Below are 25,032 nucleotides of genomic sequence, written 5' to 3' on the forward strand. Positions count from 1 at the left end.
TTAAATTAATACGTCCGGCTACAGACAGTGGAAGTATACCCCAAATCGCGAATTTATCTCTGACCGTCTCCAGCAATGGTTGTATATTGAGTTGTAGATCAAATTTACTACCCTTAGAGATATAAACACCCAAATATTTAAAACTGGTTACAATGGGCAATAAGGAGAGAGTCTTCAAGTCGTGGCATCGGAGCATGTGAAAGAGGCATCAATGCAGATTTCTCCCAATTTATGTATAGGCCAGAATATGTACTGAATTTATTTATAGTAGTGATCATTCTTGTTAGGGTCTCCTCCGCTTTGTCCATAAATATCACCATATCGTCAGCATATAGGCCTAAGGTATCTGTCCAACCTGCTATTTCTATACCAGCAATACCAGGGAAGGATCTTATACGAATTGCCAGTGCCTCAATAGCAAGAGAAAAAAGGGCCGGGGAAAGGGGACACCCCTGACGAGCTCCCCTATATAGTGAAAATTATTTGGATATGGAGTTATTTACGATGACTCGGGCCTTAGGCTTCATGTATAAAACATTAATCCATTTTTGGAATCTAACACCAAATCCATATTTCTGCAAACATGCACGGAGAAAAGGCCATTCAAGCGAGTCAAAGGCCTTGGCTGCATCCAGCGATGCCAATGCCCATTCATTATCCGATACCAGAGAGCTATATTGGGCCACTGACTGGACTCGTCTGATATTTAAGGAAGCGCTCTTACCCGGCATGAAACCCATCTGATCAGGGTGTACAAGATCTAATATAACTGAATTTACTCTTTTGGCCAAAATTTTTGTAAAAATTTTATAATCTACATTTACTAGTGATATAGGCCTGTAAGATCCACAATCTAAAGGGTCCTTCCCCTCCTTTTTAAGAACTATTATATTGGCCTCATAAAAGGACTCCGGCATGCATCCCCCCTCCCAAATCCCACGAAACAGTGTCAACAAAAGGGGCGCTAGTATATCCTGATATTTCCTATATAACTCCACAGGAAATCCATCCGGCCCAGGTGCCTTCCCGGAGGCCATGTCTTTTATGGCGTCCTCTACCTCTTCCAGAGTAAACTCAGCATCCATAAAGGCCTGCTGGGTAGGATTTAGCGTAAGAAACTCTATGTCTAACAAATTTAAACACTCCGGACCATCCACATCCGTCTTAGAACTGTACAATGAACCATAATAATCAGAAAAGCATTTTAGTATCTCCTCAGTTGAGGAGACCAAAGTACCACCTGAATCGCGAATTTGAAGAATTGTGTTAGTTGCATTATGCTGTCTTACTAAGTAGGCCAGAAACTTACTTGCCTGATTCCCCATTTCAAAATAAGACTGCCGGGCAAAAAATTATTTACGTTTCGATTTGGTGTCAGTGTATTGAACATATAACCTTTGAGCGGTCAGCCATTCTACCCTATTACTGTTAGTTTGATCCGATATATAGGCTGCCTCCGAGTCTTTCAGACGTCGCTCCATCTCGCCATCCTCCTCCGATGTCACCCGTTTAATGTGAGAAATCGTAGAGGATAGACAACCCCGTAAATAAGCTTTAAGAGCATTCCAAAATACATTAATATTTCGGGGTTCGGGGTGAGACAAGACGAAGCAACGTAACTGATCTATCGTTCTATCGGGGTGTTATCAACTTCAGCCAAAAAGGATTCAGCTTCCATACTATCCCATTAGTGAATGGCCCATATTTAAGCTTGAGAATAATTGGACTATGATTCGAAATCCCCCTGCTTCCATGTTTAATATCATCCACCCACGCCGCCAGACTGCTGGACCCAAAAATGTAGTCTATGCGAGACAGAGAACGCTTAGTGGAGGAGTGGCAAGTATATTCCCTCGTCTCTGGATGGCGCACTCTCCATAGATCTAGCCACCCACTACCCGTCATGAATTGTGACACTTGGGATGTGTCCGGGGGTGGTGGGGGGACCCCACCCTGTATTCCATTGCCCAGTCTCAATTTATCAAGATGACTATTCATGACCAAATTAAAATCTCCCATACAGATGACATGTGCGTCTGGGTAATTTAAAGCAAAGCAAAGCTCAATGCTTTCTGAAGGATTGATATATTGGCCGGAGGGGGATTATAAATACAAAGGATGACATATTTCTGAGAGTTAATCAGCGCATGTACAAACACAAATCGTCCCTCGGGGTCTTTCCGGGCCTCCCATCGAACATCCTTATGAATTAACAGTGACACTCCCCTTGAGTAGCTGGTGTGAAAAGCATGCATAAACCACTGCACCCACGGTTTCTGTACCCATCGAACTGTATCCCTGGTCAGGTGCGTCTCCACCAGAGCCACAATGTGAGGACGGTGATATCTGATTTGTGAGAACACCTTAATTTTCTTTTGAGGGGTTTTTATGCCTCTTACATTCCAGGTCATACAAATCAACTCAGAACCCATTCCCATCTATCTGGATATGGTGCATAATGGTACCCGAACCAGGTGCAGAGAGCCCACACAGAATTTGGCGTCGGCTGCGTTCTCTAAACAACTACAAAAATTAAAACTTTTGAAAAAGCAAAAGCAAAACAGGAACCTAATAACATAGGCGTACAGTCTTACGCCCCCATCAAAAAATAAACAAGGGGATACCATCACTGAGTACAGCGTCCGGTATAGCTGGCATCTGGGAACCTGCCGGGAGAGCTCCAATTAGACCGTCAGTTGAGAAAATCTGAAGAAACAGCCGCCACATTAGGACTCCTTCACAGGGGGATCTCCCATGGGACCGGAGCCATTCAGTCGCCTCCGCCGGATCTGTAAAAAATACGGAGGAGCCCTCATAGATAACTCGGAGCCAGGCCGGATATACCATCGAGTATACAATGTTCCTGTCACTGAGTCGCTTCTTGATCTCGAAGAACCGCACCCGCTGTTTCTGCAGCTCCGCGGAGAAGTCCGGAAAGATGGAAACGATAGCATTGTTAAATTTGATAGGCCTTTTTAGGCGTGCAAGACGCAAAATGGTATCTCTGTCCTTGCAGTTGAGCAGGCGTGCTAGGAATGGTCGAGGTGGGGCCCCCGGAGGCAGGGGTCTCAGGGACTCTGTGAGCTCTTTCAACGGCGAACATTGAGGAGAATTCGTCCCCCAGGGAGGTCTTAAGCCAGTCCTCCAGAAACTGCTCAGGATGCTGACCCTCCGAGCGCTCAGGCAGTCCAACAATACGGATATTATTTCGGCGCATTGTTTTCCAAGTCATCCGCCTTCTGCTTCCAAGCATTCATGGAGCCCGCCACCTTTGTCAATTTAGCCTCCATTGGTGTAATGGTATCTTCCAGCTTGGTCACCCTCGTCTCCACCTCCGTAATGCGCCCCTTCATGGGCTGCATATCCTGACGGAGTCTCCCCACCTCCGTATAAACATCCTCAATTTTCTCTGTCAGGGATGTCCTGGTTAATGAGAGAGCCTGCATCAACTGCTCAGATGCTTGTTTAAGAGTCAATTCCTCCTGATCCGTCTCCTCACACCCAGGAGAGCGATTTTTGCTCTGTACTTGAGAGGATGTGCTCCTATTGTGCCGCGCATTTTCAGCGGGGTCAGGTCTAGCAAACTCCTTCAATTTTTCCGCCGCTCCCGGCCCTTTACGTCGGCTCATGATTGCAGTACTTCTGATGAAACAATTGAAGCGTGCGATCCATGTATTACCCACCGCAGATAGGGACCACAGTAGGGCCAGCGACAGTTAAGTATGGATCAGGCTGCAGAGGGATGCCTGAGGGAGTACAAGGATGGCAGCTAGGCACAGTTCAGATCTTTATGGGACGGGGGGCCCCGCAGAGGCAGCCGCAGTGGGGGAGGATGCACAGGGGCTCCCTTAATAATGGCGCCAGCTGGCACAGTGAGCAGATAGGAGGAGAGGGATACCGCGCGGGGCCCGTTTTCCCAGGGCACTCACCGCACGCTCCCTCAGATTGTCAGCTGGTTTTCTTCACTGCCCGGTGGGGGTGCATCAATGGAAGCCGGCGCTGCAGCTCTCAGCAGTTGAGCTGCGCGCCCGAGATGGCCGCCACCTTGTGGGGAGCCAGCTGCCCGCCCTTATCTCCCCTGCCGCCCGCTCCCAGGAGCCGTCTCCCGACCTGCCACGGAGTGCCCAGGGGCTCCCGGTGACCAAGGAGGTCCAGTCAGCTGCAAGTGAGTCGCCTGGAGGGGGTCTAGGGACCAGGATCTATCAGGATTATGAGGAACTCTCCTTGCAGGCGTCCTCACTCGTTCACGGCATAGCCACGCCCCTAAAAGATCATGTTTGTTGAAAAAATACGATTTTTTTATTTTCACACCCGGATGTTATAAACTTCTGTGAAGCACTGGGGGGTTCAAAGTGCTCACCACACATCTAGATAAGTTCCTTAGGGGGTCTAGTTTCTAAAATGGGGTCACTTGTGGGGGGTTTCCACTGTTTAGGTACATCAGGGGCTCTCCAAAAGCAACATGACAACTGCTGACCATTACATCAAAGTCTGCATTCCAATACGTCACTACTTCCCTTCCGAGCCCCGACGTTTGCCGATACAGTAGTTTTCTCCCACATATGGGGTATCAGCGTATTCAGGACAAATTGGACAACAACTTTTGGGGTCCAATTTCTCCTGTTACCCTTGGGAAAATAAAAAAAATGGGGACTAAAAGATTGTTTGTTGAAAAAATACGATTTTTTTATTTTCACGCCCGGTCGTTATAAACTTCTGTGAAGCACTGGGGGGTTCAAAGTGCTCACCACACATCTAGATAAGTTCCTTGGGGGGTCTAGTTTCCAAAATAGTGTCATTTGTGGGGGGTTTTCACTGTTTTGGTACATCAGGGGCTTTCCAAACGCGACATGGTGTCCGATCTCAATTCCAGCCAAAAACGTCAAATGGCGCTGCTTCTCTTCTAAGCTCTGCCATGCGCCCAAATAGTCGTTTACACCCACATATCGGGTATCTGCGTACTCGGGACAAATTGCACAATAACTTTTAGGGTCCTGTTACCCTTGGGAAAATAAAAATTGGGGGTGAAAAGATAATTTTTGTAGAAAAAATATGATTTTTTAATTGTACCGCTGTACGTTATAAACTTCTGTGAAGCCCTTGTGGGTTCTAAAGTTCTCACCACATATCTAGTTCCTTGGGGGGTCTAGTTTCCAAAATGGGGTCACTTGTGGGGGGTTTCCACTGTTTAGGTACATCCGGGGCTCTCCAAACATGACATGGCGTCCGATCTGAATTCCAGCCAATTTTGCATTGAAAAAGTCAAACGGTGCTCCTTCCCTTCTGAGCACTGCCATGCGCCGAAACAGTGGTCCCCCCCACATATCAGGTATCAGCGTACTCAGGACAAACTGCACACTAACTTTTGCAGTCCATTTTCTCCTGTTACCCTTGGTAAAATAAAAAAAAATTGAACCTGAAGTATTTTTTTTGTGAAAAAAAGTTAAATGTTCATTTTTTTAAATATTCAAAAAATTCCTGTGATGCACCTAAAGGGTTAATAAACTTCTTGAATGTGGTTTTGAGCCCCTTAAGGGGTGCAGTTTTTAGAATGGTGTCACTTTTGGGTATTTTCTATCATATAGACCCCTCAAAGTGACTTCAAATGTGATGTGGTCCGTAAAAATAAAATGGTGTTGCAAAAATGAGAAATCGCTGGTCAACTTTTAACCCTTATAACTTCCTAACAAAAAAAAAAATCTTGGTTCCAAAATTGTGCTGATGTAAAGTAAACATGTGGGAAATGTTACTTATCAAGTTTTTTGTGTGCCATATCTCTGTGATTTAAGGGCATAAAAAAGTTGGAAAATTGCGAAATTTTAAGAATTTTCGCCAAATTTCCGTTTTTTTTCACAAATAAACGCAAGTTATTTGAATGAAATTTTACCATTAACATGAAGTACAATATGTCACGAGAAAACAATGTCAGAATAACCAGGATCCATGGAAGCGTTTCAGAGTTATTACCTCATAATGGGACAGTGGTCAGAATTGTAAAAATTGGCCCGGTCATGAATGTGCAAACCACCCTTGGGGGTTAAAGGGTTAAAGGGGTCGAATAATATTGCACGCCCGACTTTTCAGTTTTTGATTTTCCACAAAAATTTAAAATAACCAATAAATTTCGTTCAGCTTCACAGTTGTGTCCCACTTGTTGATTCTTCACCAAAAATTTACATTTGGTATCTTTATGTTTGAAGCATGATATGTGGGAAAAGTTTGAAGAGTCCCAGGGGACCGAATACTTTCGCAAGACACTGTAGTTTCAGACATTGTGTTTAAGGCCTTTGCACAGTTACAAGGGGAGTTTGATATTAGCTGAAAGGACTTTTACTAATACCTCCAGTTCTGCTTGTATGTTGAACTTAGCGAGAAAACTAATAGTACAACATTTGTTGGATACTAGGACCCAGAAAGAAAAGGAATACACTAATAAAATAAACTGGTTTCTAAATATGGAAAAACGGGTATATAAGGCTAGTTTCACACTAGCGTTTTTTGCGCAGCATTTGGTGCGCACATCAAACACGTTACAAAAACGCATACAAACGCTTGTAAATGCTGTTTTTTTTTTGTCGCATCAAGCCAAAAACGCAGCTTTTGTATGCGTTTTCAAGCGTTTTTTCATGCGTTTGCGTTTTTTATGCGCATGGTGTGACAATCACAGGAGGAAAATCCTTGACCAATCAGTGCAACAGACTCCACCAATGGGACAGCACTGGGCGTCTGTTATGGGAATTCTTTATATAGACCCTGTTTACAGCTATAAATTCATCACATTTTCTTGCTTTTTATTTTGACGACATGGATCTGAGCTGGAAGAGTTTTTACTTCAACTTGGATCTGGACATCAGGATGGCTCAGGCTTATGCAGTTGCTTGCCATCAACAAAGGGAGAGAGAGAGACAGCGAAGACGGCAGCGACGGCATTTGTGGATACATCCGATTATTGAACTCCGTGAGAGCCGTGGAGCGTACCACACCCTCTACAGCGAGCTACAGGCAAACCCTGATAAATTTACTGATTACACACGGAAAACTTAAGGTATTTGCTTGGTCGGGTCCAAGATGCCATCCGGAGACAGGACACACAGCTCCGTCGTGCGATTCCTCCCGAAGAACGGCTCCTGGTCACATTACGGTACGTAGTATTGCAAAACCAATGCCTGCATAATTTTATTTGTTCTGAGATGTACTAGTCCTAAGCTGGCAGAATTATTGTTCTTCCATGTACTTAACCAAAGGCTGCAGCATTATTTTTATGCCATGTAGTAAAGAAAAGGCTGCATATTTATTGTTATGCCTTTATTTTTATTTTTTTTAATTTTTTTTTTTGGGTGTTGTAAAAATCCCTATACACAAATGTTATTTTTTGTTGTTTCTTTGTATCACAGATTCCTGGCTACTGGAGAGACCCTCTCTTCACTCCACTTCCAGTACCGGCTTGGAATATCCACCTTTTCTGGAATAGTTGCAGACACCTGCCGGGCTTTGTGGGACGTTCTCTGTCCCGAATTTGTGCCCCTGCCCACTATGGAAAAGTGGATGGAAATAGCTGAAAAATTCTGGACAGTCTGCAATTTCCCAAACTGGGTGCGGTGGATGGGAAACACATCAGGATTATAAAACCAAAAAGAACTGGATCAGAATACTATAACTATAAAAAGTACTTCTCTACAGTACGCATGGCCATTTCTGATGCAGACTGTAAGTTTGTTGCAGTAGACATTGGGGCATTAAGCCGTGGGAATGACTCCCAGGCTTTTAAGAACTCTGACATGGGCCGGAGGTTGTATGGGAACCAGTTCAATTTCCCCATGCCACGGCCTCTTCCCAACACCGAAGGTCCGCCACAGCCCTATGTAATGGTTGGTGATGAGGCATTCCAGATGTGCCAAAACCTGCTCAAACCCTACTCCAGCTGTGACCTGGCTCACACAAAAAAAATCTTTGATTACAGGCTGACCAGGGCCAGAAGAACTGTGGAGTGTGCCTTTGGTATACTTGTCTCTAGATGGCGCATTCTCAGCACAGCCATTAATCTGAAACTGGAAACAGTGGATGAGGTGGTGAAGGCCTGTGTGGTTCTGCACAATTTTGTCATGGTTAGAGAGCACGCGGACTTTGAGCTCGATGATGCCACTCCTAACCCCTTGCCTGAATTTACTCAGCACTCTCTCAGGTCATCCGTTGAAGTTGGCCAAATGAGAGACCAATTTGCGGCCTACTTCAACTCAGATGTAGGATGCATGGTCTGGCAAGAGCAAATGGTGTAACAAAGTTTACTTTTGTGCGTATGTTAATAAAAAACCTGTGTTGATAGCTCTACCGAGTGCACTCTGTCTTCTTACACTTCAATACACTAATCAACTGACCAGGTGTACCAGTGAATTCATGATGCTGGGTTTTGTGAGTCCTGAATTTAATAGTACTCAAGACCAGGTGACTATACATACACACAACTTGTATGATCTTTATTATCTTTACACTTTGAGTTCAATGGGATGCGACGGTGGAGATAATACAACTAATATTTGTGTCACCTGGCATGATGTTAATTTTATTGATTTTAGAAAGCAGTAGGATCCCAAACTATTTATGAGACCTAACGCTGTGACTATCAGGCTATGTGCCCACGTAGCGTTTTAATCCGGACACTGAAAACCAGACTCCTTCCCAGAAATCGCACGTTTTTTTCCCCGCGCGATTTTACCGCGATTATTTTCGCGATTTTGCCACGATTTTCGCGTGCGATATTCAAGCACTTTCCAAGCGATTTGAAGCATCGCTTGGAGAGTGATTGACAGGTTGGTCACACTCGTCAAACATAGTGTTTGACAAGTGTGACCAGCTTTTTACTATGGAGGCCGCCTATGCGGCATCAATAGTAAAAGATAGAATGTAAAAAATAATAAAAAAAAATAAAAAATCGGGGTATATTTACCTTCCGACGTCCCGCGCAGTCTCAGCGACGCTCCCGTTCCCAGCGATGCCTTGCGAGACCTGTGATGACGTTGCTCTCGCGTTGCTATAGCGATCTCACGAGACCGCTAGAGTGACACGAGACTGCGTCATTACAGGACCTTGCCGCAAGGCATTACTGGGAACGCTGAGGCCCGGGAAGGCTGCGCGTCGCCGGAAGGTAAATATACCCCTATTTTTTATTCTTTTTTTACAGGGGTATGGTACCCAGGGCCTAGAGGACAGTCTCCTCTCCTCCACACCGTGGGTAACAACCGCACATGAGACGCTTAACTTCGCGCATGGTGGGCATAGCCACATGCGGGAAGTAAGCGGTTTCCATGCATTCCTATGGGTGTGGAATCGCTGCAATTCTTTGCGATTCCGCAAAAAAGAATGAGCATGCTGCAATTTTTTCCGCAATGCGATTCCGCCACGGAAAATAGCGCAGCATTAGCACAGCATGTGCGGAATGCCATAGGAATGCATGGGGTGTGTTCTGTACAAGATTTTTAAACGTTTTTGCGCCGAAAATCGCGGCAAAATCGCTTAAAAATCGCATCGTGGGCACACAGCCTCAATATTATTTGTATTATCATCACTGTGGCCAGTTTGAACGCAAGCCTGTATACATGATAAAGTTGATACAACTTCTACAATACCCAGGCCTGGTGTCATGCTGAAGTGAGGACGCCAAAATTAACGTATCCAGACATTCGGAAGGTTATCAGCATTGTCAGGAGAATACACATAGGAGGTTAACTGCAGCATCGCTACAGTCTGAGTGAAATATATGCAGATCGAAGCGACGATGCTGGTTAAAACTCGTGTATTCACCTGCCCAGGTGTGATAGTTATGATACAAGGGCAGGGTAGTGTACATATGGTGTGTATTTTCCCCATCTCCTCAGTTTATCAACACACACTGAATAGAGGATGAGGTTAATTACAAGGGCTATCTAGAATAAACTTGGATTGTATCACAAAAAGTTAAATGATGCTAAAACACACCATAGTCATTTAACTGTTTATGATACAAGGCAAGGTAACAATAGCTAGGCCTTTCACTCAACACCATCCTCTCTTCAGTCAGTGCTATTACCTGACTGAAGAGACTTGGGGAAAATACAAGTCCTATAGATTTATGTTTTTGACTACACATAGCTCCAAGATTGACACTCGAAACGTGTCAGTAATGGACAAAAACGCTAAATGTACGGCGCAGTGTGTGTAGGTGGCGAAAGACACATCAAACAAACCTTTTTTTGACCAAGGAAAAATGGCACATTTTATTTTTTTTTAAGAAAAAAAAAGATTTTTCTTTGGAAGGACGTTTGGGGGAAGAGTGGGATACTTTGGGGGTGTTGAGAGACGAGGAACGGCTGGAAATTGAGGAAGGGGTTCTAGGTGAAGGGGCTACTAAAGTACTGAGGGAAGGGAGATCATGGATGGAAACGGAGGCAGTTTGAGAAACATTGGAAGGAGAGGGGGGACTGACAAACAAAGTCTTTTGTTGCTTTCTCTTCTTTGGGGCAGGAGTCACCTGCCTGGATTGACTAACACCGTAGGACCGCCTTACTTTGGATGACCGCCTACAGATGGTGGACTGTGCCTGTGATGAAAAAAAGATTGAATGTGGGTCTCCCCTTTGCTGCTCGGTGGTGGCGCTGGCGGTACTCCTTGAAGGAGAACATGTGGTGTCGGTGCTCATACAAGGAGAAGTGTTCGCAGTGCTTCTGGTGGGAGAAGTGGTGGCGGTGCTCCGACTAGGCGAAGTGGTGGCGGTGCTTTTCTGATGAGGCGTGGTGGCAGTGCTCCGAGGAGGCGAAGCGCTGGCGGTGCTCCTCTGAAGATGAGTGGTGGCGGTGCTTCTATGAGGAGATGTGGCGGTGCTCCTCTGAAGAGGAGTGGTGGCAGTGCTCCGATGAGAAGTGGTGGCGGTGCTCCTCTGATGAGTGGTGGAGGTGCTCCTGGAATGATGAGGAGTTGTGGCAGTGCTCCCATACTGATGATGAGAAGTGGCGGTGCTCCAATCCAGAGATGATGGTGTCTCTGTGCTCCGAACAGGAGAACTGGTGGCGGTGGCCCAAGCTGATTTTGCACTGTTGGTGCGCCAAGATGACGTAACGGTGGCAGTACTGGTGCTCCAGACAGGAGCAGCGCTTGCCATGGTGGTGACGGGGGTGGAGTATCCAGCAGCACTCGGCATTGGTGTTGTATAGTGGTGTCCGGCTTGGCTAGGAATGCAGGTGGCCGTGCAGTGGTATGCAGCAGAAGTTGGTACTGTGGTGAAGCGAGTCAGTGGTGGCACAGGTGGGAATGACACCACTGAGTGCTGCACGTACTGATTCTGCTGCATAGCCTGCAAGTAAGCAGTGTTGCAGGCGTGTAACACATTCAGCTGTTGCTCAGGACGAAGGTGATCCGCTATGCCCCGTTCAATTTTACTAAAGAAATGGTGCGATGCTCTATTGAGGTCGGCCTCCAGCCGGTCAAGGCGCTGTTCGGAAGAGTGGAAGAGGTATTCCATGTGGTTAAAACCACGTTCCATTAGTGAAAAACCACTTTCCACTCTTTCGGACAGCGACTTGAGGCTGGCATGAAAGGCCTCGCTCAAGTGCATGAACTCGAGCAAGACAGGCCTGTCCGAGGCCCTCTGCCGCTGGTGGGTAGTGTGTTGTGAGTTCATTTTCCCCTTCACTACTGAGGCCCGAGGAACTCCCTCTTCTGGTGAAGAAAGGTAGTGAGCCTGATTGTCAAACACCTGGGGCTGATGATGATGACTGGCTGAGTGGAGTTAATGACTGGATATAAGGCTGCCGACGCCCTTTTGGCCTGCGGGTGATTTCTCTGTGGACTTCTAGGAAACCAGTCTGATTCCTGCTCATCTAAAGCTAAGATTTCTGCTTTGCCTTTTTGCATTAGTGTTTTGTTTTCCTTGCTTTTCTGGATTCTGCCATTCCCTGCTGGGGTTAGCTGAATCTCCTTTTGCCTGTTGCTCTGTCTTCAGAATATTCCTGAGTACTGACATAGCTTTTTTGAAGCCTAGCGTCTTCAGGGCCTTTTTTACTGTCAGTTTGTTGGCTCTTATTTTCATAGGGTTTTTCACAGATTGCAGACAGCAGCCTTCCTGTCCTTTCCTATCTAAGCTAGCGTGTGCCCCATCTTTGCTCAGTCTATCTTTCTGTCTGTGTTTTGTTCTTTCTTCTTGCTTCACCGTCATTATATGTGGGGGGCTGCCTTTTACTTTGGGGTCTGCTCTGGGGCAGTTTAGATTTCCCTTTCTGTCTTTAGGCTATGTAGTCCTCCGGCTGTGATCGAGGGGCCTAGGGCATCGTAGGAGCCCCCCACGGCTACTGCTAGTTGTGTTGATAGGTTCAGGGGTCTACAATCCGATAGCTGCCAACTTCTCTGGTTTTCTGGACTTAGCTAGCATTTCTATTTTTGCCTCCTACGGTGACTCAATCATAACAGAATCACCCGCCATACCGCAGATTCTAGGGTACTCAATAGCAGGAAAGAATTGTAAAAAAAAAAGTGTGTATATTTTTTCCTCTATATCTCTGAGGCCGTAGGGGGAATTTTTTTTTCTCTCAATGGAGATGAAGCAATTGTCTGATCGTGTGGAGCAGCTTGCTGCGGAAGTGCGGGGAATTTCCGCCTACCTTGCTCATTCACATGCTGCTGAACCAAAGATTCCTACACCTGATGTATTTTTTGGGGATCGGTCTAAATTTTTGAATTTCAAAAATAATTGTAAATTATTTTTTGCCTTGAAGCCTAACTCGTCAGGGAGCTCCGCGCAGCAGGTTAAAATTGTCATCTCTTTGCTGCGTGGTGATCCCCAGGATTGGGCGTTTTCTTTGAAACCAGATGATCCTATTCTGACTAATGTGAACGCATTTTTTCAGGCCTTGGGGTTGTTGTATGACGAACCTAATGCCATTGATCAGGCTGAAAAGACCCTGCTGGCATTGAACCAGGGTCGTGATTTTGCAGAATTGTACTGTCAAAAATTCCGAAAGTGGGCAGTACTTACTACCTGGAATGATAATGCCTTGGCTGCTCTCTTTCGGAAGGGGTTGTCAGAAGCCGTAAAAGATACTATGGTGGGATTTCCTGTTCCCTCTGGTCTTGACGATTCTATGTCTTTAGCTATTCAGGTTGATCGGCGTTTACGCGAACACAGAGCTGCACGAGAGGTGTTGCCACCTGTTGAACAGATGTCTGAACCTATGCAATGTGATAGAGTTTTTTCCAGAGAGCAGCGTCAGGAGTTCAGAAGGCGTAATAACTTGTGTTTTTTCTGTGGAGATGCCTCGCATATTATTTCTGTCTGTCCTAAATGCGAGAAACGCTTTGCACACACGTTTTCTGTTTGTGGTGTTCAACCTAAGTTTCTTCTGGCTATTACTCTGATCTGCTCCCTGTCCAGATTTTCCGCCAAGGCTTTTGTGGATTCGGGAGCAGCTCTAAACCCAATGGACTTGGATTTTGCTAAACGTTGTGGATTTCCGATGACACCTCTGCAGACGCCTATCCCTTTGAGGGGGATTGATGCTACTCCTTTGGCTAAAAATAAACCTTAGTTTTGGACCCAGGTGGTAATGCGGGTCCCCAGACCATCAAGAAAATTGCAGGTTTTTGGTGTTACATAATCTGCATGATACTATTGTTCTGGGGTTTCCCTGGTTACAAATTCATAATCCAGTTTTGGATTGGAAATCTGTGTCTGTGGTGAGTTGGGGTTGTCGGTGTGCCTTTAGTGAGGCTCCAGTGTTTTCCACCTCTCCTCAGTCGCATGATGTTCCTGATTATTTGGCGGACTTTTATGATGTATTTAGTGAGAATGAGTCTGCGTCTCTGCCTCCTCATAGGAGTTATGACTGTGCTATTGAACTGAGCCCGGGGTGTAAATTTCCCAAGGGTCGGCTCTTCAATTTATCTGTACCCGAGCACGAGGCTATGCGATCCTATATTAAGGAGGCGTTGGAGAAGGGTCATATTAGACCATCCTCGTCACCCTTAGGTGCCGGTTTTTTTTTTGTAGCCAAAAAGGATGGATCATTAAGACCTTGTATTGATTATCGTGCTCTCAACAAAATTACTGTTAAATATCAGTATCCGTTACCCCTGATTTCTGATCTATTCTCCAGAGTTAAAGGTGCTTGCTGGTTTACCAAGCTTGACCTCAGGGGGGCGTATAATCTTATTCGCATTAAGCATGGGGATGAATGGAAGACGGCGTTTAATACTCCGGAGGGACATTTTGAGTACCTGGTGATGCCTTTTGGGCTCACTAATGCCCCTTCTGTCTTCCAGTGCTTCATGAACGATATTTTCCGAGATTTTGTCGATAAATTTTTGATTATCTATCTGGATGATATTTTGATCTTCTCCAAGGATTGGGATTCTCGTGGAACATATTCGGACTGTGTTCCGGATCTTGAGGGAGAATTCCCTGTATGTCAAAGGATCTAAATGCCTTTTTGGAGTACAGAGGATTTCTTTTTTGGGATTTATTTTGTCCCCGTCACCTATTGAAATGGACCCGGCCAAGGTACAGGCCATTTACGATTGGGTTCAGCCCACTTCTTTGAAGGCCCTCCAGAAGTTTTTGGGTTTTGCTAATTTTTATCGGAAATTTATAGCAAAATTTTCTAGTATTGCCAAGCCATTGACTGATTTGACTAAGAAGGGTGCTGATGTGTTAAATTGGTCTCCGGAGGCTGTTTCTTCCTTTCAGGAGCTGAAGCGAAGATTCACCTCCGCCCCGGTTTTGCGGCAACCTGATGTCTCACTTCCGTTCCAGGTAGAGGTGGATGCTTCTGAGATTGGTGCAGGAGCTGTTTTGTCCCAAAAGGATCCTGTAACATCTAAAATTAATCCCTGTGCTTTCTTTTCCCGAAAGTTCTCTCCATCTGAACGTAACTATGATGTGGGGAATCGGGAACTGTTAGCCATGAAATGGGCATTTGAGGAGTGGAGACATTGGTTGGAGGGAGCTAAGCATCAAGTCGTGGTCCTCACTGACCACAAGAATTTGATTTACCTAGAGTCGGCTAAGCGCTTGAACCCTAGACAGGCTAGGTGGGCCTTGTTTTTTACACGTTTTGATTTTGTGGTTTCTTTTCTTCCTGGAACTAAGAATGTCAAGGCTGATGCCCTCTCTAGGAGCTTCTTTGCTGATTCTCCTGTGGTGACCAAGCCTGCTACCATCTTAGGCGAAGGGGTAGTTCTTTCTGCCATCTCGCCCGATTTGAGACGTGCTCTGGAAGAGTTCCAGGAGGACAAACCTGAGCATTGTCCCAGTGGAAAGTTGTATGTTCCTGACCAGTGGAAGAAGAGAGTGATGTCTGAAGTTCATTGCTCTGCATTGGCTGGTCATCCAGGTATTTTTGGTACTAGAGATCTGGTGAGTCGGTCTTTTTGGTGGCCCTCCTTGTCTCGTGATGTCAGGAATTTTGTGCAGTCCTGTGGGACGTGCTCCCGGTCTAAATCGTGTTCTCGCTCTAGTGGGTTGTTGATGCCTTTGCCTGTCCCCAAGAGGCCATGGACCCATATTTCAATGGATTTCATCTCTGATATGCCTGTCTCTCAAAGGATGACTGTTATTTGGGTGATTTGTGATAGGTTCTCTAAGATGGTTCATCTTGTACCACTCCCTAAGTTGCCGTCATCCTCTGAATTGGTGCCCCTGTTTTTACAACAGGTGGTTCGCTTGCACGGGATTCCTGAGAACATTGTATCTGACAGAGGAGTCCAGTTTGTGTCTAGATTTTGGAGAACTTTCTGTTCCAAGCTGGGAATTCAGTTGTCCTTCTCCTCTGCTTTTCACCCTCAGACCAATGGGCAGACAGAGAGAACAAACCAGACCTTGGAGTCATATTTGAGATGTTTTATTTCTGCTGATCAGGATGATTGGGTTTCATTTTTGCCCTTGGCCGAATTTGCTTTAAATAATAGAGCTAGTTCTGCCACTTTGATGTCTCCTTTTTTTTGTAACTTTGGGTTTCATCCTCTATTTTCTTCAGGGCAGGTGGAGCCCTCTGCCTGCCCAGGGGTTGACACTGTGGTGGAGAGAATGCACCAGATCTGGGACCAAGTGGTGGATAAGTTATCTCTCTCCCAGGAAAAGGCCCAGCGGTTTTCCAACCGACATTGGACCATTGGTCCCCAATTTAAGGTTGGTGATATGGTGTGGTTATCATCAAAAAATATTGCTATGAAGGTGGCTTCTCCTAAGTTTAAGCCTAGATTTATTGGACCTTACAAGATTTTGGAGATTATTAATCCGGTCTCTTTTCGTTTGGCTCTTCCTGTCACATTTAAAATCCATAATGTGTTCCATAAATCTTTGTTGAAGAGGTTTGTTGAACCTGTTGTTCCGGGGGTTGCACCTCCAGACCCTGTATTGGTTGAAGGTAACATGGAATATGTGGTAGAGAAAGTACTGGATTCCCGTCTGGCTAGACGGAGACTCCAGTATTTGGTTAAGTGGAAGGGTTATGGTCAGGAGGATAATTCCTGGGTCTCTGCCTCTGATATTCATGCCAAACGATTGGTGCGTGCCTTTCATCGGGCTCACCCTGATCGCCCTGGTGGCGTGGTTGAGGGTTCGGTGACCCCTTCTGAAGGGGGAGGTACTGTTGTGAGTTCATTTTCCCCTTCACTACTGAGGCCCGAGGAACTCCCTCTTCTGGTGAAGAAAGGTAGTGAGCCTGATTGTCAAACACCTGGGGCTGATGATGACTGGCTGAGTGGAGTTAATGACTGGATATAAGGCTGCCGACGCCCTTCTGGCCTGCGGGTGATTTCTCTGTGGACTTCTAGGAAACCAGTCTGATTCCTGCTCATCTAAAGCTAAGATTTCTGCTTTGCCTTTTTGCATTAGTGTTTTGTTTTCCTTGCTTTTCTGGCTTTCTGCCATTCCCTGCTGGGGTTAGCTGAATCTCCTTTTGCCTGTTGCTCTGTCTTCAGAATATTCCTGAGTACTGACATAGCTTTTTTGAAGCCTAGCGTCTTCAGGGCCTTTTTTACTGTCAGTTTGTTGGCTCTTATTTTCATAGGGTTTTTCACAGATTGCAGACAGCAGCCTTCCTGTCCTTTCCTATCTAAGCTAGCGTGGGCCCCATCTTTGCTCAGTCTATCTTTCTGTCTGTGTTTTGTTCTTTCTTCTTGCTTCACCGTCATTATATGTGGGGGGCTGCCTTTTACTTTGGGGTCTGCTCTGGGGCAGTTTAGATTTCCCTTTCTGTCTTTAGGCTATGTAGTCCTCCGGCTGTGATCGAGGGGCCTAGGGCATCGTAGGAGCCCCCCACGGCTACTGCTAGTTGTGTTGATAGGTTCAGGGGTCTGCAATCCGATAGCTGCCAACTTCTCTGGTTTTCTTGGACTTAGCTAGCATTTCTATTTTTGCCTCCTACGGTGACTCAATCATAACAGTAGTGCCCACATAACCAGTGGCAGAGACCTGGGTCAGGGGAACACCTGATGTACCAGCTTCCTGGTCACCAGCTCTCTGTGTTGCTGACCTGCAAGTTGCTTCCTGGCTGTCGGATGGCTGGGACGGGTCCGAGGTCGATCAATGAAGAACCGCTTCTGGGACAGGTTGCAGGGTGCTGCTCCAGGTGCTGTGGAAAGAAAAGTAAAACTTTACTATCATGCATTTTCAAGAAGCATCAGCTGTGGAATATAAAAGCACCAATTATGTTCAATAAAAAAAATAAAAATTTTTATACTTACATTCTGGTGGCAAGGACCGGTCGTAGAATTCCAACGCACGGTGATATCGGTACTTTGTTCTGGTCCTTGCCGCTGACCCACTGCGAACCTGTCCCTCAGCGCGAACATCTGTGTTGAAGCGGTCCTTCATTGAGCGCCAACGTGTGCGGACTTTGTTCACTGTTGAAAAAGTAAAAAAGTATCTCCAGCATCAAGAGTGTAAGCAGGAACAATACAGCATGACAATACACAATGCATTCACTATTGAACCTGAGGACACTTGTATGTTTACTGCAAGAATATATCTTGCAGTAAACACACAAGTATCTCCAGCATCAAGAGTGTAAGCAGGAACAATACAGCATGGCAATACACAATGCATTCACTATTGAACCGGAGGACACTTGTGTGTTTACTGCAAAAATATATCTTGCAGTAAACACACAAGTATCTTCAGCAGCAAGAGTCAATGCGGCATCACACGACAGGGAAATACTAAACGCCTTTTTTGAAGCTGCAGAGGCGCTGTCCCAGCCCTCCATCAACGCTGCTGCCACCTCATTCCAGAGCTGCCGGCTCACCACAACGGGACATGCTCCTGGACAAGGCTGATCAGGTGCTCGTTGTCAATATGCATATCTTCACCCCGTTGTGGAACCTACAAAAGAAATACATTTATAATCGTGGAAATTGTGGAGATGATATACTAAAAAAAAAAAGATATGGAGGATGAAAAACAGGACTGAAAAACAGGACTAGAAAAAATAGTTTACAAAAAAAAGTAAACTTGAAAGACTGGATACTTACATTGCATCTCCTCGCCGCCGAGACTTGTGTACACTGCTCCCGCTGTTCCGGCTCACTTGCCTGGTCTGATGCTGAGGTCTGTAAAAGAACAGAAATATTTACCCATTTCTAGAGGCAGGTATACTTGCACAAAGGCAGCAAAATCCTCACCTCACGCTCTGCTTCTTCCAATTCTTGCCTGGAAGGACTGTATTGGGATCCAGAAGACATGCTGGAAGACCAAAAAAAAAAACATTACATTACATATTTTAAAGGACAGGCTCACATACATTGATTTTAGAATACTCACATTACAGCTGCTGTGTTCTCCAAAGTAGTGGATGGTCTCTAGTTGGGTGGGTGTTTTCCTTGCCTTGCTTCTCATGCAGTCTGTCTGGAGAGTAATGATGTGGCACTACAGACCCCTTCTTTTATGTTGCTTGTTTAGGGGGGTATATTAAACCTAAAAATTAGACATTGTTTACTCTGAAAGCGCGCGCGCTCACAAAGCGCTGACGTGCGCATTTCACAGCGCACGTCAGCAACCCCATAGACTGTAATGCTATTTTTTTTGCGCATTGCGTGCGCACACACGTGCATGCGATTTTTTTTTATCGATGTTGGGCTGAACAAAAAATGCAACATGTAGCGTCCGGCGCGTCTGGTCGCACACCTGGAAAATGCGCAGCGCACGAAAATGCTGAGGCACGCGTGCAATCGCTGGACACTGCGCCCGCCATTTTAAAGATAGGGGACAATTGCGCGTGCGACTGACAGCGCACGATGTGCTGCGCGATAAAACGCAAGTGTGAAACCAGCCTAAGAAAAGAGGTACCATTTACTGATGAGCGACGTGTCTGGATAAGGTGTTATCTGAGCATGCTCGGGTGCTAACAGATTGTCTTCGGCATTCTCAAAAATATGTATGCTGCATGTCTTGCGGCTGTTCAATGGCTCAGCAAATGCAGGGATTGTCTAACAAACATGTAATCCCTGCATGTGTTGCAGATGTCTTACAGCCATGAGACATGCAGCCACGGGGACTTGATCACATTATTCAAGCACACCAAAGACACCCGGTTAGTACACAAGCATGCTCAAATAACACCTTATCCATGCACATTCGCTCATCACTGGTACCATTCATAAATTTCAACAACTGAGGAATTCATGGATTGATGAGTCAGGGCTAGTATCTATCGAATTAATGAGACACAGATTAGGGTTGATTTAATAAACAAGACTTCTAGGTATTGGACCCATATGTACTTTAGGTGCAATAAAAATGTATAGATTAGAATGACATCCAAAGAGAAATGTTTTCACTCTGTCTTATCAGTAAGGTGAAGACTGTTTTTGTGTTCTTGTTTCTCCCCTTTCCCTTCTATATAGCTTCTTTAGTCAACATGGTTTTTGATTATGTATTATGTTTGTTATTAAATTGTGGGAAAATTTCAATAATAATACTTATATTTATGAAAAAAAAAAGTAGGTGACTGATGAGATTCTAGGCCCTGGGACATTGTTATATAGGAATATAATGTGCCCTATATTCCAAATTGCTCTCTTAACCCCTCGATCTGGTGCAAAAATGCCATTTATCTGCAGGTATATAAATCTGCATGTAAATAGTGTTAAAATGCTGTCCAGCCGCCTTACAGAAAGTGCGGCTACTGGGAAGAAATAAACGTCCCAAGAGACGCCAACTACTGGGAAGAAATAAACGTCCCAAGAGACGCCGGCTGTCGATGATACTGACTATACTGTGAGCGGCGGATGTAATCGCTCTCCGCCTTTGTCACTAATGATACACACCAGTATTTTGTTTTCCCTCTTATCACATTGACAGTCATTTCAGCCTGCCGCCTTCTTCTGGGAGCCGACTTTGTAAAGCAGCCATGTTTATGTACTACATAAATGTCCAGCGATTACTAGGGAAAGAGCAAATTCAGGACAGCTATCTCCATGCTAAGGTAGGCAAGGCTTGTGGCCTGTAGTCTTTCTGCACATTTTGTAAGAACGGCTCTCATATTTAGTAGGACGTCCATGCAGGATCATTAAGAAGGAGGCCACTTCTGTAAAAGGGCCTGTCATAAAACGTGGCAGTGCTACTTACGATCTTGCATTATGTATGAAAGGTTTTCTGTGAACATAGAAATGCAGATTCTTTAGGTCTCCGTTGTGTCACATCGGTATTCCATTGCTGATTCCTGATGATGCCATCTCGTGGACAGTTATTGAATTTCACAGAAAAGTCACAATTTCTTAAAGAGGTTTCCTGTTTTCAGAAACCCCCTCCCTTGCAGTTTATTTTTAAAAAACAACTGTGCTCCCCAAGTCCAGCACTTGGTCTGTGCTGTTGCTTTCGGTCCCGGTTATTGTCTGCAGTGCTGACGTCAAATCAATAGTGCTGCTGCCAATCAGTGAGCTCTAGTAGATTCTGTTCTCACTGATTGGCTGCTGGAGGTTGAATTTGCATTTTTAAAACAAATTGCAGTCAGGCGACAGGTTTTCTGTGATAAAACCGTTTTGAATTCTTTGGACATGTGAGTTTGTCTGTAATTTATATTCCTTCCATCATTTTTAGACCTGCTGTTATGCAGTTTGAAGTCAGATCAGCGTTTCAGATTTTTCTAGTTTGGGAGTGTCTATCACTACAATATAGACTGGATGTGATCTCTGTGTGTTTCTCTCAGTAATATTGGCTGGATGTGATCTGTGTTTCTCTCCCAGTAATATAGGCTGGCTGTGATCTGTGTGTATTTCTCCAAGTAATATAGGCTGGATATGATCTCTTTATATCTCCCAGTAATATAGGCTGGATATGACCTCTGTTTTTCCCAGTAATATGGGCTGGATATGATCTGTGTTTTCTCCAGTAATATAGGCTGAATATGATCTCTGTGTTTCTCTCATTGTTATGGGCTGAATGTGACCTGTGTGTCTTTCCTAGTAATATAGGCTGGATGTGATCTCTGTGTTTCTTCCAGTAATATAGGCTGGATGTGATCTCTGTGTGTCTCGCAGTAATATTGCTTGGATTTGTTCTCTGTGTTTCTCTCAGTAATACAGGCTGGATGTGATCTCTGTGTGTATCCAGGGTGCTTCTGTGTTTATTACCTCAGAACAACTTCTATCCTGCGCTTTCATCCTCTTCATTTGCTTTCCTCCTTATTTATAGTCTGTTTTCTCTGTCCTACTTGATTTTATACATGCTTTCCTCCCTCTCCACACTGTGGAAATCTGTGTGCAGCCACCTCCCTGCTGATATAGCTAACAATGAGCGAAGGCAGGCGGAGAAAGAGGTCAGGAGCTCTGACTTATTTGTAACCTCTTTGCAGAGCACTCTGCTCAATAATAGCTTACAGACTGCAACAGCAAAATGGTGGAAATGTACTATATAATGAAGAATATTTAGAACGTTGATTCACTTTGCATTTAGGAAGCAAATGAACAATCAAAAAAATTCTCTGCGACGGTGTACAAAGGCTTTAAAGTAAACGCATATTAGAAAATGACCTTTTGTTTAAATTAAGTTTTTATATTAATCTAGCTGAAGAGCCTGGTGTTGCCCGGGCATAATAATTAAATGTGGTTAGTTATAACAAGCTAGCTGAAGAGCCCGGCGTTGCCTGGGCATAGTAACCAACTGTGGCTAGTTATAACAAATTATAATGATTATATTGCACATAAAAACATTTCACATAGTATATTCAACACTACAGATTTGCAACACAAATTAACTAAACGATTACCCAAGTATTGATAGTATTTTATTTTCAACTCATTCAAGAGCCTTTTGATAAACAACATGTGTATCTGTGTATCTAATCCTATCCTGTGTGATAATGTCTGCTGAGCTGTGTACCTAATCCTCTCCTGTGTGATACTTTCTACTGAGCTGTGTATCTAATCCTATCGTGTGTTACTGACTGCTCAGCCATGTGTCTAATCCTATCCTGTGTGATACCGTCTGCTGAGCCGTGTATCTAACCCTATCCTGTGTGATACTGACTGCAGAGCCGCTTACCTAATCCTATCATGTGTTACTGACTACTCAGCCGTGCATCTAATCCTATCCTGTGTGATACTGACTGCAGAGCCGTGTATGTAATCCTATTCTGTGTGATACTGTCTGCTGAGCTGTGTATCTATTACTATTCTGTGTGATACTGTGTGCTGAGCTGTGTATCTAATCCTATCCTGTGTGATACTGACTGCTGAGTCCTGTATCTAATCCTATCCTGTGTGATACGGGGCTCCCCCTGCAGTCTATGTCAGAGGGTGGTCTGTGTTGGCACAGTAATAAATTGTGTTATTTCCAGCTTTACAGAAGGATGATAACACCATAGAAATGATAAGAATAATAGGCAAAATTGTTTGGTCAATTGGAACGCGCGGGGATGAATGTCATCCGCTCAATGCCAACTTTTATTTCCCATTGTCTCGCATTGGGGTCGGGTTTCGGACGAAACTCCGACTTTTCTTTGCCCTAGTCGGACTAGTTTCATCCGACTCAAGTTTTGTTTTGTTCGGATTTCACGAAACCCGATCCGACTAAAGTCGCTCAACTCTAGTTATCAGTCATTGTACAGGAGCAGGAGAAATCGAGCTGTGATATCACCTATTGCAAATTGTAGATCCTGTATTATCTACTGTATGTAGAGGTGTTATCAGTCATTGTATAGGAGGAGGAGGTGAGCTGTGACATCACCTCTTGCAAATGGTGGTGTCACAACTCTGTTGTCGGACTATCTGGGGTCATGGGCTGCTTTCCTGTACCTAATACTAAGGGCGCCTTAGCTATCCCTGCTTCCCGGATTACTTCTGATGTTGAAGTCGACGTGGCCATGTACCTTGCTGAACTCCTGAAATAGCCCTATAAATGTCCCTCTCCACCACCCAGGACCACCCAGAGAAATGGGGAGTAATAGTGTGTTTATATACATAAACCAGACTCAAAAGGGAAGACGTACAGGGATAAATGAAAATACGAAACATACAAATAAGCACTCAGAAAACAGAAGAACACCAGGGAGAAAAGGAAGGAAAGCCAAATAAGAGAGGATGAGGATTTGCACACAACCGACACACCAAGCAACAGTCACAGATCAACACTCCAAATGCCTATACCAACAACCATCACCTCTACTCCACACCAGGCAGTTTAAAGGGAATCTGTCACCCATATTTAGTGATATCATGTAAAGATATCACTAAATTGTGCATCCCATAAGGATTCTATTCGGGCTTTTGACTCCCCCCGACCCCGCACCTTTGAGGCATAAATACCTTTTTTAGCTTGTTGGTGATGCATGCAAATCGCCGCGGTCCGGTCCGATGGGCATGGCTTAATGGTCTTCTCCCCCCCCACCTCCTCGGCTTGCTTCACGTAATCTTCGTCTGTGAATACCACAGATGCCGTTGGTTTCCGTGCTTGCGCAGTGTAAAGGCCCCCGACTCCTGCGCAGTATGCTTTGCCTAACTGTGGGCGAAGCATAAAATTGCTACTGCGCAAGCGCCGGTATTTTCCAGCGCGTTCTATGCCTCGGAAGTCTTCACATGCAGGACACACTTCCGGGGCATAGACCGCACTGGAAAATACCGGCGCTTGCGCAGTAGCGATTTTATGCTTCGCCCACAGTTGGGCAAAGCATACTGCGCAGGCGCTGGGGGCCTTTACATTGTGCAAACGCGGAAACCAACGGCGTCTGTGATATTCACAGACGAAGATTATGTGAAGAAAGCCGAGGAAGTGGGGGGGAGAAAACCACTAAGCCACGCCCATCGGACCGGACCGCGGCGATTTGCATGCATCACCAACAAGCTAAAAAAGGTATTTATGCCTCAAAGGTGTGGGGTCGGGGGGAGTCAAAAGCCCGAATAGAATCCTTATGGGACGCACAATTTAGTGATATCTTTACATGATATCACTAAATATGGATGACAGATTCCCTCTAAGACTAACAGGAGAGGGGAGTGGCCAGTACTGAGCAGCTGAGATCATCCAAGCTTCAGAGACTCTAAGCTGAACAGTTTAACCCTTGCACTGCTAACAGAAACCTGCACCATTTAATATGAAGAAGTGCTTCTAATAAGTGCAGGAGTGCGCAAAATCAGACTCAGTAATATTGTGACCCCTCTCTGTCATGGTAAACCAATGACAGTCCCCTACCTTCTAAGAGGAACCTCAGGGCCTGTCTATAAGGATGTGCCACGTGAAAGGACCGGATTAACCTGACCGCATGGACATTAGATACTGATACCCATATTCTCTCTTCAGGACCATAACCCTTCCAGGGTTCCAGATACTGAACAGACCAACGAACCAAGCGAGAATCCACGATCTTGGCTATCTGAAACTCCAAATTCCCATCAACAATGACCTGAGGTGGAGGTGAAACACATTATGAATCCTAAAAGTAGGTGGCAAAGCAAGGTTTTACTACCAGGGTATCTAGACAAGACCGAATCATGATATTGACAAGCAGTTTACCTAGAGGACAGGCATCAGGGGCGTCCCCCTGAGCCTCTACAACCTCTTTTTCAAGGTCAGCAATT

At 45.1% G+C, this 25,032-nt stretch overlaps 1 protein-coding gene across 3 annotated transcripts in view; it reads left to right on the forward strand.

The window, feature by feature from the left end:
* LOC141051891 (adenosine deaminase domain-containing protein 2-like) overlaps nucleotides 1-25,032 on the forward strand; it is a 124,976-nt gene that overhangs the window by 84,878 nt on the left and 15,066 nt on the right. For 2 of the 3 annotated variants that reach the window (XM_073549005.1, XM_073549006.1), the window contains exon 8: nucleotides 20,321-20,444. The exons of the other annotated variant lie outside the window; for it this stretch is intronic. In XM_073549005.1, the coding sequence (XP_073405106.1) occupies nucleotides 20,321-20,444 (124 nt within the window). The remainder of the gene's footprint in view (nucleotides 1-20,320; nucleotides 20,445-25,032) is intronic. 3 annotated transcript variants of the gene reach the window in all.

Source organism: Dendrobates tinctorius, unplaced genomic scaffold (assembly GCF_039654945.1).
Source record: "Dendrobates tinctorius isolate UK_male_01 unplaced genomic scaffold, ASM3965494v1 ptg000158l, whole genome shotgun sequence".
Lineage (NCBI taxonomy): Eukaryota > Metazoa > Chordata > Amphibia > Anura > Dendrobatidae > Dendrobates > Dendrobates tinctorius.